Source organism: Callorhinchus milii, unplaced genomic scaffold (genome assembly GCF_018977255.1).
Source record: "Callorhinchus milii isolate IMCB2004 unplaced genomic scaffold, IMCB_Cmil_1.0 Scaffold2, whole genome shotgun sequence".
Lineage (NCBI taxonomy): Eukaryota > Metazoa > Chordata > Chondrichthyes > Chimaeriformes > Callorhinchidae > Callorhinchus > Callorhinchus milii.
The window spans coordinates 48,686,814-48,704,509 of NW_024704743.1; the positions used below are offsets into that span (position 1 = coordinate 48,686,814).

The 17,696-nt window shown below is 44.1% G+C and overlaps 1 protein-coding gene across 5 annotated transcripts in view; it reads left to right on the plus strand.

Moving 5' to 3' along the window:
• The window catches only part of LOC103183177 (heterogeneous nuclear ribonucleoproteins A2/B1), a 28,060-nt gene extending 15,549 nt beyond the window's left edge, over window positions 1–12,511 (plus strand). For all 5 annotated transcript variants that reach the window (XM_007900510.2, XM_042346840.1, XM_042346838.1 and 2 more), the window contains 2 exons: window positions 7,330–7,425; window positions 12,448–12,511. In XM_007900510.2, coding sequence (XP_007898701.1) covers window positions 7,330–7,388 — 59 coding nt within the window. In that variant the 3' untranslated portion in view covers window positions 7,389–7,425; window positions 12,448–12,511. The remainder of the gene's footprint in view (window positions 1–7,329; window positions 7,426–12,447) is intronic.
• Window positions 12,512–17,696: the final 5,185 nt, after the last annotated feature.

Here is a 17,696-nt window from a genome sequence, read left to right on the forward strand (position 1 = left end):
CGCTCAGCAGGCTCCGGCCTACTTCACATCCCTCACCCACTCCACCATTGGCGGGCGGGCCTTCAGCCACTCTGCCCCCACCCTCTGGAACTCCATCCCACAGTCCCTCTGCCTCGCCTCCTCCCTTGTCTTCTTCAAGATCCATCTCAAGACCCTCCTCTTCGACCGTGCTTTCGATCACCCTCCTTCCCCCGCTGCCCTCCCCAATCCCAACCCCCAGCTCAGGTCCGAAACACTGACTGTCCAGCGCCTTTGGACATCCTCTCGACGTGAAAGGCTCTATACAAATGTAATTTTGTTGTACAATGTGCATTAGTCTCTGCCATTGGTTATTTTGAACTTAATATGAAATACGGTGGAAACTCTTATTAAGATAATAATTAGACTGACCTATTTCCTCATATTGAATTGCCTCAGTTATTGAAGTGTGTGCAGAACAAGGTTCTATTTTACTCATGTTTTCTTTAGAAATGCATTTACATTCCAGGAATGCTCAAACACATGGAGCTTGGTTTCTGCTGTTCCTCTATTCCTGCCTTGTTATTTCTTTCAAATGCAGGCCAAGCATGCTACAAAGTTATGTTGTAGGATGGTGATAATACCGTTGGAGATCTAGAGTGGTTTTAGCATGTTGATACCACAGATTACACTCGTACGGAGATTAAACATAGAATGTCTCAAAGTGCTTTACAAAGTCTTAGTGGGAACCCAATCAATGAAGGAAGGTTGCCGAAGGTGCATTTGATGAGAGGTTTTCAGGTGGGTTTTGAAAGCAAATAGAGAGGGCTAGGCGGAAGGATCTTAGAAGCGTCACAGAAAATGAGAATAAAATGTCTGAAAGCTCATCTGCAGATAGTGGAGTGAAGTGGGCAAGGGAACATGAGGACTTGAGACGGTGGAGTAGAGTTGAGTGGGATCATAACAGTGGGGGGCGGGGGGATAGGCGGTGGAAGCATTTAAGATGACATGGATGTTAAAGTCGACCCACTAGGCGATATGGAACCAGACAGAGGTGGGGTGATAGGTTTGGTATTGGAGAGAAAGCAATCTGAGGAGTTCTGGATTATTTGGAGCTTGTGGAGCGCAGGAGGCCAGCGAACAGGCACTAGCAGGAATCAAGCAGGAGAGATTTGGTTGTGATGATGCTTTTTTTAAAAGAAAATTAATGCTGATTCAGGACTAGATATCTTGACAGTCATTCTGTCAGTCTCGTTGATTTCAACAACAACAACAACTTGGATTTATATAGCGCTCTCCACGCTGGACTGCATCTCAGAGTCCTTTACAGTAACGGATCCCGGTGCCGAGCCAGGGGGATGGAGAGGAAGGTGATCAAAGGTGCGGTCAAAGAGAAAGGTCTTCAACAGAGACCTGAAAATAGGAAGAGAGGGAGTGAGGCGAAGGGAGCGAGGAAGGGAGTTCCAGAGCCTCGGGGCATAGTGGCTGAAGGCATGGCTGCCGAGAGTGGAGCGGAGGACTCGGGGGACGAGGAGGAAGCCAAACCCGGAGGAACGAAGGCATTGGATACTGTTTTGAAGAGAGAGGTCAGAGAGGTAGGGGGTGCAGAGGAGTGGAGGGTTTTGAATACAAGGGTGAGGATCTTGAAGTCGATCCTCTCTGGGACAGGCAGCCAGTGCAGTCTGGCAAGGACTGGGGTGATCGGGGAACAGAGTTTGGTACGGGTGAGAGTGCGGGCGGCAGAGTTTTGAATGATCTGAATTTTATGGATGGGAGACCAGCGAGGAGGGCATTAGAATAGTCCAGCCGAGAGGTGTCAAAGGCATGGACTAGGGTTTCAGAGGCTTTCGGAGAGAGGTATTTGCGGAGGTGGAAGAAGGCGGTATCGGTGAGGGACCGTTTGTGAGGGAGGAAGGATAATTGGGGGTCGAACCTGACGCCTAGGTTGCGTACAGGTTCAGAGAGTTTTAGTGGGAGGTGGAGGAGGTGAGAGCCGTGAGAGTTTAGACGTTGACGAGAGCCAAAGAGCAAGGCTTCCGTCTTGTCAACGTTCAGCTGAAGGAAATTTGCGCTCATCCAGCCTCTGAGATCTGACAGGCAGGTTGACAGAACATCAGGGGCCTGGGGGTCGCAAAGAGAGGTGGAAAATAGAGATGGGTGTCATCTGTGTACATGTGGAAATGTACCCCATGTCTGGGGATGACATCCCCAAGAGGGAGCATGTAGATCAGAAAGAGGAGGGGACCAAGGATGGATCCTTTGTGAGGTAGGACTCGAACCAGGCGAGTGCGGTCCCACTGAGGTGGATGACGGAGGAAAGGCGGTGGAAGAGGATGACATGATCGACTGTGTCGAACGCCGCGGAGAGGACAAGGAGGCAGAGGGAGCCCTGGTCACAAATAGAGAGGATGTCGTTTGTGACTTTCACAAGCGCAGTCTCTGTACTATGGGCGGAAACCGGATTGGAGGGGTTCGAAGAGGGAGTGGGAGGAGAGGTGAGTGCGAAGTTGATTGGCAACACGCGTTCTAAGGCTTTTGCGAGGAAGGGCAGGTTAGAAATGGGGTGGTAATGGCTGGGGTTTGAGGGATCTAGGGAAGGTTTCTTGACGAGTGGGGGGGTGATGACAGCAGTTTTGAGGGGGGCAGAGTCTGATCCGGAGGAGAGGGACTGGTTGATGGCGTCAGCCAGTAGTGGGCAGAAGAGGGGGAGCTGGGTGACCAGCAAGTTGGTGGGGGAGGGGGTCGAGGCAGCAGGTGGTGGGTTTTATGGAGGTGATGGTGGGTGAGATAGAGGAGGGAGAGATGGGGAGGAAGGAATGTAGGATGGGGGTGGTGGTAGGGGCAGATGATGGGGAGGGTGAGGGTGACAGAGAAGGGCTGGTGGTGGGTGACAAGAAGCAGGTGGATGAGGCTGCCTGGCGGATGTTGTGAATTTTAGATGAAAAGAAGTCCATGACCTCCTCGCACTTGGCATTTGATATGAAGATTGAGGAGGCCTGAGGGGGAGCACGGAGGAGGTAGTGGGTGGTGGAAAAAAGGATTTTAGGGTTGTGTTTAGCCTCCAAAATGATGTTGGAGTAGAAAGCCATTTTTGTACGAGTCAAGGAACGCCGGTAGCTGTGGAGATGCTTGAGCCACAGTTGGCAGTGGGCTGTCAGGCCAGTTTTCCATAATCTGCGCTCGAGCAGCTGGGTTTGGGTTTTTAGGCGGCGGAGATGATTGTTGTACCATGGGGATCGGGTGGGTTTGGAGATGGTCCTGGATTTTGGGGACGAGGGAGTTGAAGGTGGAGGAGAGACGATCATGGAGCAGCTGGAAGGCTGCTTCAGGATCTTCGTGGGTGGAAGGCCAGAGGGATAGGATGTTTAATGATGTGAGGGCCTTTGTGAGGGTCTCAGGGGGTACCCTTTTCCAAGGGCGGTAGAGGATGGTTAAGGGCTTGGTGGAGGAGATAGGGATGTGGGAGGAGAAGGAGATGAGGAAGTGGTCCGAGATGGCCTTACCAACTATGCTGAGGTCGGAAGTGTCAAGGCTGTGGGTGATAACGAGGTCAAGGGCATGACCACGGTTGTGATTTTATATGAAGGGTGAGGTTTAGGGAGGAGAGGAGGGCAGTGAAGTCGGCAGAAGTAGTGCAAGGGGAGTTTAGGTGGAGGTTGAAATCGCCCATTATGAGCAGGCGCTCGGAGCAGAGGGACAGGGAAGAGAGGAGAGTAGAGATGTCTGTGGAAGGAACCGTGGGGGTAGGGGGCGGTAGACCAGGGGGATTTTCAATGGGAGAGAGGGGTAGAAGAGAGTGAGGTGCTCGAAGGAGGGGAAGCAGCCAGAGGAGTAGGTGGTAAGACCAAGGGAGGCTTTGGAAATGAAGGCCACCCTTCCGCTACATTGGTTTGGACGGGGGGGGGGGGTGGTGGAAGGTGTAGCCTGGAGGGGAGGCTTCCACTAGGGGGACGGGGTCATTGGGGTAGAGCCAGGTTTCGGTGAGCCCAAGAATGTCAAGGTGCTCGTCCAGGATGAGGTCGTGGATGATGAGGCCTTTGTTTGAGAGGGAATGGACGTTATGGAGGGAAATGCGGGTGGGTTTGCAGGAGGGAGGAGAGAGTGATGCGGAGAGGATTTTTGGGTGTACAGGAGAGATGGCTGTGGAGAGTGGTGTGAGTGGTGAGTTGGGGAGGGTACGTGTGAGGGAGGGGGAAGTTGGGTTTGCTTTAAGGAGGCGGTTTGAGCGGAGGGAGTGAACGATTGGACATGTGGGGTTGCTGCTCTGGGACAACCAGTGCCGGGAGCCACGATGGGCCCGGCGGAGGATGCCCAGGTTGGAGCAGAGGGAAGTGGTGATGGGGTCGAGGAGAGAGAGAGAAGGCGGGGAGGGTGATGGGAGAGAAGGACAGAGGGGGAGTATCGGATAGAGGGGAGTGGGAGGAGAGACATTTAGAGTGGAGGGGGAGGCTCGGGTCGGGGCAGCAGCCAAAATGCACACACGGACCGGGAGCGAGCAATCAGCGGGCGGCATCAGCCCTCAGGCTCAGCCTCCCAGGCCATGACCGGGATGGCGGTGGCAGTGGCCAGGCCATTGTTGTTGTTGTTGCTGGGTTTTTTTCACGCTGACGTCACTTAGTGAATGGTGCCCGCCCGACTCCCTCACTTACCTCAGCTCCTGACTCCGCTCCCGACTGAGTGGCTCCTCACCTGGCTGTGCTTTATACATGCAACTAGACCTCGGCTCCGCCCCGCGCTCTCCTGACTCCGCTCCCAACTCTTTCAGGTTCTTTGGCTCACAAACAAATCATTTAATTCCTTGGCACCCCTCTACCTCTCCGACCAGCTTACATCCCACTTTTATCCCTTTTGCTCAGCTGGCTCTGACATCCCTCATCTGCTCTCCCCTTTCGGCAGCTGTGCCTTCAGCCACTATGCCCCCAAACTGAAAGGAACTCCACCTCTGCCTTTCCCCTTTCTTGCCCATCTTCAGATAGCATTTGGAGACATTCCATTCAGTCATGCCTACAGTCACCTATCCATGCCTTAGTGTCGAGCTTCACCACTTGAGCGCTCCAGGATGCTACCCTGCACAAAGGTTGTTATATAACTGCAAGTTGTAGTCAGTCATTCTGTCGGAACAAAGTTAGTGCTGAAATCAGGTGGAGGCAGAAAAGATTGGATTGGGTGTCATCCTAATAAAGGAAAGAACCAAGGATAGAGCCCCGAGGAATGCCACACATGACCTCGTCATGTGGAGAAGATGTCATTAGAAAAGACATAGTTGAAGATCCTGGGAGTGGTGGGAATGAAAACTGAAAAGTATATCATGTTTGAATTGAAAGTGCTGGATAAATCAAGAAGACTCAGGGGACCCAGTTTGTACACATTAAGTTTGTGATTTTGGCCAGTATAAACAGTAGTAAAAATGTTTAGGAAATCCTGTACAATCTAGTGCTGTTTAGCTTTGAGGTTCAATGGAAATTATGTGATTTCTGCAACAAATAAATTAATTCTCTTTTGTACCCCAATCAATTATGTAAAGGCACCCATCTACGAAAGTTATCATGCCTTTCAACCAACAAGTATCCAAACAATGAGGAGTTCATTTTCTGGGATCCTTTGATTTTATTTTGAGTTATCACTTCATTCAGCTCATTGTTTCAAGCTTTCATCATGTCCAGGCATTAACTGCTAATGTCATGCTAATGTCCTCCTAGGCTCATCCCTATATGGGTTGTAGACTATCCAGAACTCCACAGTCCCTGTCCTTTCCTGCATTAGACTCCGTGGACCTATCATCCCCACCCTTGCTTGGCTCCACATCCCCCAACAGATCGAATTCAAGGTCTCATTCTCACCTCCACAATCTTATCCCACCCTGCATCCGTGACATTCAGCCCTATTGCCTTGATAGCTCCATTCACTTAGCAAATACTGGCTTGCTTCAGGTGCCCTACCCTATCTATTCTACCATCAGCAGGTGGGCTTTCAATCATTCTGTCCCTGCTCTCTGGAACTCCATCCCAGAGTCCATCCAACTGCCTCACTTTGTGGTTTCATTCATCTTTCCCTTCCCCACTCCTTCAGGTTCCACCCCCAGCTCAGGTTCCCAGCCAGCAGTGTTGTGCCTTTGAGATGTGGATCCAGTGTGAAAGGCACTATATAAATATAAATTGTATTGATAGCTGAAGTGGCAACTGGTCCAGCTGTATTCCTTCCTATGAACTGTTTGAGACGATAATAATCCTTGAACATATTGGAGCTGCTTGTGTCTTTTTCTGCCTGAAACTTGCCAAAATGCTTCTGTGGAACTTCTGTTTATTAAAGAATTATATCGCCTGCATTTCCCACATCCCTCACAGGTTACATGCAGATTTCATACCAACTAAATTTAAAGCTTGTGTTGCTTTGTTTATTAGATCAAAGAATTATAAGAACATAAAGTATGTAACAAGAAAAGACCAGCTGGCTCATCACGACCACTTCTTCATATAACAAAAATAATGTAATAAAGCACCTTTTACATAAAATAAATCAAAGCTCTAGAAAATATAATTTATTAGAAATTAAAGTGAATCGGCAAACAACCGTCAGTATCCCATAAAATAATGAATTTCACCCCACTCTCCTCTGCAGGACTTCAAGGGTTTGAGCATTCGTCTTATGTTGCTGTGACATAAGAAGGCTACCCAGGCCCTATGGGTATTGTAGAGGCAGCAATGAGATTCCCACTGTTAGAGGAATGAGCTTGGACTCTTCAGGCCTTGAAGAGAGACATCTCAGAAGGGATCTTATAGACAGTTGATCAAGAGAGCAAAGGTTCAGGGGTTCAAAGGTAGTACTGTAGGATGGGTATTTTGAAAGGATGAGATCAATGAGCTGACAAATCAATTTGATTCTCAAAGGTTATTGAGCAAAAATTCATACAGTCCTTGCATTTGATGTGGTGCCTTAGATGTCAGGAGGACGTCTCAAAGTCCTTCACATGATTTTCTGTAAAGTGCAGTGATTATGTATTTTGTAACCAAACATGAATTCATCTATCCTTGTATATCTCCAGCCTGCTTAAAACCTATCTCTCTTCCTCCCAACACCCCCCACCCCCACCCCAACAGTTATGTTTTCTGGGAAATGGGTTTTTGCATCTTATTGTTAATGAACTGGTCAAGTAATCCCTAGGCAAAAAAATGGGGGATTCTTGACTTGGGCTATTATATTCTATTAATGATTAGTGAGGCTAAAGTGAGAGTCCTTAAATTGGTGTTCACCTTCAGATCATGTATATGAACGATGGACTGAAAAGAATGAAGGAAATGTTATTTTAATTAGATCAGCTAAGCATTTAATGTCCTGAAATATTTCCTCATAAACCCATTCCTATGAATCTAGGAAGCTACGGTCCTGGTGGTGGAGGTAATGGTGGATTTGGTGGACGTAACCGATATTAGTTGTGAGATATTAATTCTGCAACATCTTACTTCAAGGGTAAGTATTTGATTTGTTCATCTAATTTTAATCTGCTTTGCTTCTATGGTGTGTATAGTATTAGTAGCAAAAACAAGTTGCATTCAGTGTTGTGTTGAATGTTTAGATCCTTTAGAATCTTAAGAAGTTTTAAGTAATATAGGGTATTCATTTTACGATATGCATTTTGTTTGTGTCCAAGACCTAGTTAGATACACACTAATGTGCATAAAAATGTCTAGTTTTCTCCGGAGGAATATATGTATTTTTAATTGTTATCTTTATATTTTGTAAATTGCGAGTTCCCAAAGTAAATGTTCATTCAACACACCACTGTTGAGGGCTATGCACCATTTCAATTTTAAATGGCTAGCTAACATTGGATTTCCATTATTAACTGCTGCTCACTGTTTTACCTCTATTTTATTGTAACAGGCATCACTATATAAATAGGGGAGGATGAGAGCCCAGAGTTTACAGGACAGCTGCAGGTTATTCACTCAGCAAAATTTTAAGGAAAAAATTTATCTCAGCGGAACATAAAAAGGCAGTAAGATGACGGAAGACTCCAGAGCACAGGCAGAGAAAAAACGTTTTGTCAATTCTTGGGATTGTTTATTTAAGCGGACTCTTGATATGGAGAAAGGACTGTAAAGATGCCTTGGAGACAGATTTCTAGCTTTTTTGAATTTACTTTGCTGTAGTATCTTTGTAGTGTTCTACATAAGTTCTAATGTGGAATTGTTATTTGTGAGTTTGAGGGGATTTTTGACATTTCTAGAGACACTGAGAAATTTGAGTGAAATGAACCAGGATCATGGAGTTACAATATTCAGTCTTTCTATGTTAAATATCTGCAGTGTGTAGAGTTTGGAAAATATTGTATGTCCACAGTATAACTTAATAAAAATCCCAAAAAAATAAAAGGGGATGTGTAATTGTTTTTTTAGATAGTCTTGTGGTGGGTGGGTAAAATGTTCATGTGACACAGCCAGGGGGTACTTCAGAAATGGAAGGACTGCTAATCAGACAAAAGGTACAGAGATGAATCTTCAAGTCCTCAGAATTAACTGCTAGAACTGAGCATGTTTTCTGCAAGAAGGAGAGCTCCTTAGATCTTGTAGATACAGCAGCTACCTCGTCGGCCAGGAAAGTCGTGATCCGTCGTTAAAACAGCAGGTGGTTTACACTTTCAAGAAAACAGGTCTAGCACAAGAAGTCTGGACAAAGGAGCCTAATTTCAGCCAGCACTCTTGTAACAGTGAGCGGTATTCATGCAACAAAAGCTTTTAACTGCAGTAAATTTAAAGAGGAGGCGAACGAAAACACTGAGGTGTGTCTTATAGAGCAGAATATAGCTAACCATGTAGGTAAGATACTATTTAATTGTCTTTTTAACGGAAGTGAAGAGGTGCTCAATGCAATTATAGTTTGTAGCAAAGTAGCAGACATATTTGTATTTTCTAGTAGTTCTAAAGTACCACATATTTCAATTAGATCCAAATTATCACATATTTAGTTTGTAGGACTTTGCATTTTTTTTAAAAGCACTTGGTTTATATATAAAGTTTCATAAAATGCAAAGCTTGAGCTTACATGTGTGTCTGTCTATATGCTAATAAAACCTTTTCTGTGCTGTTTAAGGTGGTAATGTGTGATGGTGGACCATTGATTGATTGTCCACTGAATCTTAGGCTGAGCTGTCAGACTTCACTCCACATGTGATCGTAACCATCCTCAGCCAGCGACTGACCTCTATCAACTGGTCTGAGCTGCACTGAAACGCAAATCACAGTGGTGAGGGCAGTGGTCTTGGCTATTAAACATGTGATCAGTTTAATTCTCTACTGTAGTATGTAAGTATGAAACAAAGGATTATTCATTGATTTGCACCAGTGTTTCAATTGTGAATATTACAAAACCAACTTTCATCCTAAATTTATTAGAAAATTAAACCATTGAAAGTTGCAGTGAATTTAAGGAGGATGTGTTCCATGTCAAACATTTACTCTTCATTGGGGTAAGGCTCGAATGCTTTACAAAGCTAGACAGATACGGTGAAGGAGAGGTGACTAGGCATAGTTGTTGTGGTAGGTTTCAATGCAGGACTTAGACAGGGAGGGAGTTCCAGAGTTTAGGGGTGCAAAATCTTGGTTACTGATGGTGGCATGGAGATGGTGCGAGTGATGTGCATGCAACAAACCTAAGTTAGTTGAGCAGAGGCATTGGTTAGGAGAAGATCGGTGAGTGTGGTGTTAAGGGACTTATAGATGAGGATGAAAAGACTTTGAAATTGATTCACAGGGAGCCAGTGGAGCCTGGTGAGGAATGGAGTGATGGGCATGCAGTTTGCGAATGAGGATGTGGGCAATGGAGTTTGGTTAAGTTGGAGCTGCTGAATGGTGGCATTGGACCAGAGAGATGTGCGTTTGAAAAGTCTGGGTGGGAGGTAACAAAGGCGTGAATAAGTGGTTGGTGTGAGATTGGATTGGAGGTGGGCGATGTGATGGAAGTGAAAAAACACTGTCTTGATTAGGGCTGGATGTGAAGGAGAGAGCTGAGGATTGAACTGGATGCACAACAGTTCAGTGAGTTTAGGAGAGAAGGTTGAGGAGATTAGAGCCAGAATGTAGAAGTTGGCAAAAGCAAAGGATGGTGGCTTCTGCCTTGTTTATAAACAATATCCTAGGTTTTAAAAATCTTGACATTGGTGACAACAACAACAACAAGATTCCATTTATAGAGCACCTTTCACGTCGAGAGGACGTCTCAAGGCGACAGGGAGGGGGTTCCAGAGTTTAGGAGTGAAGAATCTTGGTTACTGATGGTGGCAGATCTAGTGGGACAGGTATAATTTCTGAACCATTTGTGCACTTGAAATTCTATTTAATTTATAAAGTTCTAATTTGTATAGAACTTGGTTTTGAAATGTATCTTTTTGACTTCTGTGACAAATTAAAAATGGGTAGAAACAACTCTATTGTGGACAGCTACTTACATTTTCTGGATTATCTTTACATGATTTAATAGAATGGCAGAATAGGCTCGAAGGGGTGAATGGCCTACTCCTATATTTCTATATGTTCAATCTAGTGAAATGATACTTCTCCAAACTTAGAAGATTGGATGATTTGATCCCAAGACTCTGCTTGGCATTATAGTGGAACTCTCTTGGTAGTTGCTCAGGATATCATGCCCTACAATACAGAATATAGAAATTTATAGCACAGAAGACCATTTGACCCATTGTATTTGTTCCGTGACTTTTTTAAGAACAATGCTTTCAGCCCCATTTGCCTCGCCTTTTCCCATGCCCCTGAAGTTTGTGTTTTTTAGGTATCTAGTCCCTTTTTGAAAGCTAATATGGATTCTGCCTCAACCACAGGCATTGTATGACCTAACTACTGTGTAGGGGAAAAAAACAGGATGACTATTTGTTTGCATAGAAACATTTAAACTTGTGACTGGAAAGATTTCATTTCCATATTTGCCAGTTCATAATATACTATAATTAATTTTCTGAGCACCTCACTTCAGGAAAGATATTAAGGCTCTGGAAAGGGGGGTGGGGGGGGGGGGAGAGAGAAAGTTTACGATTCCAGGGATGAAGGGCTACAGTTATGGGAAGAGATCAGAAAGGCAGGGCACGTTTTCATTTGACCAGACAGGTTGAAGGGGGGCCTGATTGAGCTGTACAAAATTATGAGGGGTTTTGTAGTCTAAATAGAGAAACATAATTTCCATTGATAGGGGAGTCAATAACTAGGAAACACAGATATAAGACAGCCTCAAGAGTAACAAAATGAGAAGTTAGGAGGAATTTTGTTCATCCAGAGTAGTTGGGATGTGGAATACTTTGCTGAGTAGGGTGGTGGAGTCAAGAGTCCGTGGGATTGAAGCAATCTGCTCTGTGAGCTGGTGCAGGCTTGATTTCTGTGTTTCTAAATATTTAGTTGTGCTGCAGAAATTGATAAGCGGATAATATGAAGAACACCTAAAAGATGAGGATTAGAAAGATAAGTTTTCTATCAAACTACAATAAATGAGGTATGTTCATCATCACCAATGACTTGATTAATATCACTTCTCGGATTTTGTCCCTTTATATTGACATTTGTATAAACTTTCTGTATTTTAAGATACATAGATACCCTGTGATTTGGTACGTAATATACAGACGGGAGAGATTTCAAATGTGATTTGCAATCTCTGTTGAATTAGTGTCTCATCCATACGTGAGTGATTGCTTAAACTTGCTCCATTGAACAGGCCCTTCTAAATTGAGGGGGACAAAAAAAATCAAGATGGGTCTCCAGATGCTGATTGTTGTCCATTTGACACTACTGGAAAATGCAGATAAGGGAGGAGCAATTAGCACAATATTTGATCCAAACACATTCTGCCCTCAATGTAATCACTTTGCAAATTGTATGAAATTAATCTAAATTCATGCTCTATTAGGGAACATTTAAAATACTAAATTAAGGTTTGGTATTTGAGCAATTGAAAATAGATAACTAATTTTGTGCTTCCAATAATTTTAACTTTCTAATTAAGAAAAGCTAACCAATGGTTAAGTGTGCATAATGAGATTCACTGTTCATCAAGGTTCACATTTACGTAGATTGGAAACGGGCCTTTCAGCCCATTTTGTTCATTCTGGTGCTTATACTCCATGAGTTGAAATAATTTGCATTAGCTGAGAATCAAATCTGTGCTTTCTGTGTGGCAGGAAGAACTCTTACCACTGATTTGTTCAAACTGATCTAGTTTGATCCCAGTTCTTTGAAATCTGATCTCAACTTCCTTTACAGTTTACCTCAAAATCCCCAGGGTAGTGAAGAGAAAATTTGAGACTTCCTGCTCGCTGGTTGCTGCATTGAAATGTTTCAAATAGCCCATTGGCACTCATCCACCTTGGTTCATACTGGAAAGAGGCCTGTAGATTTGTAGCTCATGAAAGAAAATGAAAATGTATGTTAAAAATATTAAATTGGAAATTTCACTTGGGATGTGACATACTCTTTTTTACTCCCTCTCCAGGAGCTGTACTGCAGAATTGAGGGGAATGGCTGTTTTAAGAAGAGTGTCTAGATCTGTGAACGTTTTTTAAAAAATTTTTTTTATTATTTTGTTTAAAATCTTGGGAAAATGTTTTTGTAATATTTGGAAAAACATGTAATATTGTAGTTCCATTTCACCAAAATACTGTCTTAACAGATTTGAGATTGCTGATCTTTGGAAAGATCTTGTTTAAATTTGACACTGGTAAGTATGGCTGGAAGGCACCATTCAGAATGGTTGATGATGAGTACGTGTGTTGTATTAGCATAAAGGAATGCTAACTCAAAGGTTCAACTTGCTTATATTGTTTTAAAAGATATGTAGCAAAACTAAAAATACTATTAAGTAATGTGTAAATAAGTTGCCCTCCTGAACGAGTTGAACTGTGAAAAGGGTTAGAAGCTTAATCTTTGGTAATATGACTGCAACCTTTCGGGAATAAATGTCATAAGTTTTCTATGAATTGGTTTCTCTTTCCTCTCTGAAAACGTTTCAAATGGAGTCTATTACTAAAATCCTATTTCACATTAATGGAAACATTTCTAGTTTGGAAACCATCTGCTTGAAATTTACAGCTTCAATAATTTGCTTTATTTTCATCAGGCGTTTTGGTAAATATTCTTAAATCAGACACAAGCAAAATTTGCTTAGACAAATCTGTTGTCTAAGCAATATCCTAACTTTATTAAATCACAATTGAAGGGAAGGTAGTCCTGGCCCTGGTACCAATGTAGCTGGAAGTCAGTTGCAAGCAGCAGTAAACTAGTGTATGGTATTCATATGATGTAAATAGTGTATGGCTGTCACATCAAGGCTCAATTACGGAAACTTCCTCCTCATCGGCCTTCCCAACTCTTCGCTTCACAAGCTGCAGGTCATCCAAAACTCTGCAGCTCATGTACTCTCGCGCACCAGGCATCGTGACCCCATCACTCCCACCCTCGCTCGACTCCACTGGCTCCCCATCCCCCAGAGGATCGAGTTCAAGATCTTCGTCCTCACTTTCAAGGCCATCCATGGCCTTGCCCCCTCCTACCTCTCTGACCTGCTGACTCCCTACCAACCTGGTCGCACTCTCAGTTCAGCGGGCTCCGGCCTACTCCATGTCGCTTTTGGACGTCCTCCCAACGTGAAAGGCACGCTATGAATGTAATTTTGTTGTTGTTGATATCATTGTGACTCATTTCCTACACAAGCTGTATTTTGGGTTGAGTGAGAAAATCAATCTTAACTTGTAAAGTTGCTAATATGGTGTGCTTTGGGTGTTTTAACCATATTTTTCTTTGAAAATACCCTAACTGTCCAGGAATATACAGAACCACATGAAATCATTGTGCTTTTTGGTCAGCTAAATATCTGACACTATCTCAGAGCACCATTTAAAAACATTAGGTCTCTAGCTTGCAGGGATATCTGCAGCCAAGTGGAAAGAATCAGCCTCCAGTGACAGGTTGCTCCTCCAAATCCTGCCATTGAAGCAAGCCAGCTAGCTGGCTGATCCACAATGTCCTGGAATACTTACAATTGCCTGGCTCAGGTATCAAGACAACTCAGACTGACTTGATTATGATCCACCATTGCCAACCATGTTAACTTGGAACTAGTTCAGCCTCATTTACTCTGCTTACTCCTTTTCCTCTAACAACAATAATCCTTGCATTTGATTTGAGACGTATTAAAACGCTTCACATAATATACTGTAAAGTGAATCGACTATTTTGTGGGCAAAACGCAGCAGCTAACTGCACAGCATTGTCCCACAAACAGTCGTGGATTGAGTGACCAAATTTATTTTAAGGGATTATTACCCCTGGAACAGCAATCCGCCAATCGACTAACAAGCGAGTTCCTACTTCCTACATTGTGAATTTCCACAAGTTGATCTTTAGCTATGACAACCAACTTGGTTTGGATAGCAGGTATCAGGAAATCAGGAAATTTGTGGACAACTTGAGCATGACCTCAATGTAAATTTACATTTATACATGGTAATTTAATCAGTGGGAATGGGTGGAGGTTCTGATAGCTGCTTACCTCTGCACTCAATAAAAATAGTACCAAGCTCTGGGTGTGTATGTTTATATGTTTAGACTCCAGACAATGAGGCCTGGATGAGCAACAACTTTCTGCGTCGTAACATGGACAAGACTGAAACCATCATCCTTGGCTCCCACTAATATCCTCATCTCTGGCTCTTAACTCTGATTCAAACCCGGGTGCAGATTAACATAAACATCTGAAACCCTCATCCACACTTTAGTAACCTGCCTTGATTTCTCAAATGCACTTTGCTGTTTGGCGTCTCCCCACTTCTACCATCCACCAGCTCTGCTGCTTGTATTCTTACCCGCATTAAACTACACCCATTGCCTCAATCCTTGCCTAGTTCCCGGTGTCCAAACAGATTGATTCGAAGATCCTCATCCTTGCATACAAATCCCTTCATGGCCTAGCACATCCCTACCTCTGACCTGCTCATACTCCACTCCTCTGCCCAACACCCTTCGCTAGGTTAACATCTGACCCTGACACACCACCATCACTGGCTATAGCTTCAGCTACTACACCCTAATCTAGGAACTCCCAGCCTTAATCCATCTACCTTGCTCCTCTTCATCTTTATATCCCACCTGAAAAACCTATCTCTTTGACCATGCCTATGGTCACCATCATCTGTGCCTATCAGCATTCTTTACGCATTGTCTTAACCAAGCTCCTATAGAGCTCTGAGACTTATTCTATGTAAAGGGCACTTTATAAATGCAAGATGTTAACACATTACAGTAGAGATAATTTTGTAGGCAAAGTTTTCTTGCAATTTCACACACAACTTGCATTTAGATAAGTCTTCATAGAGTTTAATGTCTAAGCACACAGCAAAGTTACATCATCGGGTGACTGGCCAATTCATTTGCCAGGACACGAGGAAACAGTTTCTTTAATATTCACTTGATGAACAAGCAGATTTTAACAATAACATCTCATCTGAAGAATGACATTTCTAACAATGCAGTATTATACTGGAGTGTCAGCAAAGATTAGGAGATCAATTCCAGACATGCCGGTTGAGCTAACAATCAAGACCCAAAGGAAAGGCTACTAACAACTGAGCCAAAACTTGTGAATTGCTGCTTGAGCAAGGTACACCGACTAGAAGAAAAAAATCACAAGTGGAGTCCACCGCCCCTTGTACAGTCTGCAACAACAAGGGCTTGGTTTATTAAATGCACCAACAATGTTTTCAAATGATTTTAGACCCAAGGCATCGGGATTGCGCTTTCCAATAAAATTTTCTGGACTGGGGAAATTTTAACTCAGCAGCTGGTCCCTGTAAAACAAATATTCAATTCAAATGGGTTAGAAGTTCCTCAGGGGGACCAGAATTACCTTAAAATCTTCCACTTCCCAGGAGAGAAGTGCCATTGGGTGACCATATATACCAGTGTAATTTAACAAAGAATGTTTTAAAACACAACCCATAAATATATACCCCAGATAAAACAACAAATTACATTTGTATAGCACCTCTCACATTAGGATGACATCGCAAGGCGCTGGACAGTCGGGGATTTGGACCTGAGCGGGTTGGGAGTAAGAGTGGTGGAGGGCAAGGAGAATAGGAGGAGGAGGACGGACAAAGGCACGGTCGAAGAAGAGGGTCTTGAGATGAGTTTTGTAGAAGGCAAGGGAGGGAACAAGACGAAGGGACTGGGATGGAGTTAGGTATGGGCAGAGAAGCTGAAGGCCAGACAGCCAATGGTGAGGCGGGCCGGGCGAGGGATATGGAGCAGGCTGGAGCCTGCAAAGAGTGGATAGGTTGATACGGGGTTCACAGGTCACAGGTAGGAAGGAGCAAGCCCGGGGAGCGCCTTGAAGGCGAGGACAAGGATTTTGAGCTTATTCTCTGGGGAATAGGGAGCCAGTGGAGCCGGGCGAGGGTGGGGGTGATATCGTTGGCATAGTCGAGCCGAGATATAATAAATGCGTGGATGAGGATTTCAGCAGCCTGAGGGGGGAGGCATTGGCAGAGCCGGTCGATGTTGTGGAGGTGGGGGAAAGCAGATCAGGTCATACATGGATTTGGGATTGAAAGAATAGTTGAAGATCAAACAAGATGGCAAGGTTGTAGACTGGCTCGGTGGAGTGTGCATCCTTGGATGGGGATGTTGCCTGTATCTGATGTATGGAGGTGCTGACAGGAACCAATCAGGAGGGCCTTGGTCTTCACATTCAACTGGACAAAGTTAAACTCTCATCCAGGACGATGGCTGACAGATATTCCGTCAGGACAGCAGTGGTCCTGGAGTCGAGGGTGGAGGCAGAGATAAAGTTGGGTATCATTCACATACATGTGGAAGTTGACCCCAAGTTTGCAGATGATGTCACCAAGAGGGAGCATATAGATATTGGAGAGGACCAAGGACAGGGCCCTGAGGAACGCTGTATGAGACCGCATGGGGGCTGGAAGAGAAGCTGTTTGTAGAGACAAAGTGGAGACATTGTGAAAGGCAGGATCTGAACCAGTCAAGGACAATAATATAATAATCCTTGCATTTGATATAGCACTTTTCACGTCTTCTAGACATCTCAAAACGCTTCACTGAATATGTTGTAAAGTGAATCGACTATATTTGTGGGCAAAACGCAGCAGCCAATTGCACACAGCAGTGTCCCAACGACCAATTTGTTACTGCTTTCTTTGAAGGGATTATTACTACGCATGTGGAGTAAGGAAACTTGCCCAAGGTTTCGCCCTTGGGTGAAAGGAAAGAACCATGAAGGTTGAGGTGAGAGGAGGTGGAAGAGGATAGAATGATTAATTATGTAAAAGCCCTGAAAAGGGTGGTCTTAGCTGAACAATTATCAGAAATCTTGCCAGAGAGAACTTGCGATAAACTATGTGATTTGGTTAAACTCCAGCAGTATCCCAACACGTACTCTGAGTCCCTAAGACATTAGATATGCAATATATGTCTCTCAAAAGGAGAGAGCACATCCTCCAATCACAGGAAAATCCCATGTGTGGAACTCTGGATTGTATACTCTTAAGCATGGTGCTCAGTTTCTGCATGCGTCAGACCTCCTGACCCCTGGCTAATTAAAAAATGACCCATAAAGGTGTTTTCAACACATTTGATAACTTATCAAACCTGTAAAAACACTGCATTTTTCACTCCTTTTTTCTGCTAGGTATTTGGTACTAAGGATCTCGGAAGAGTTTAAGGAAA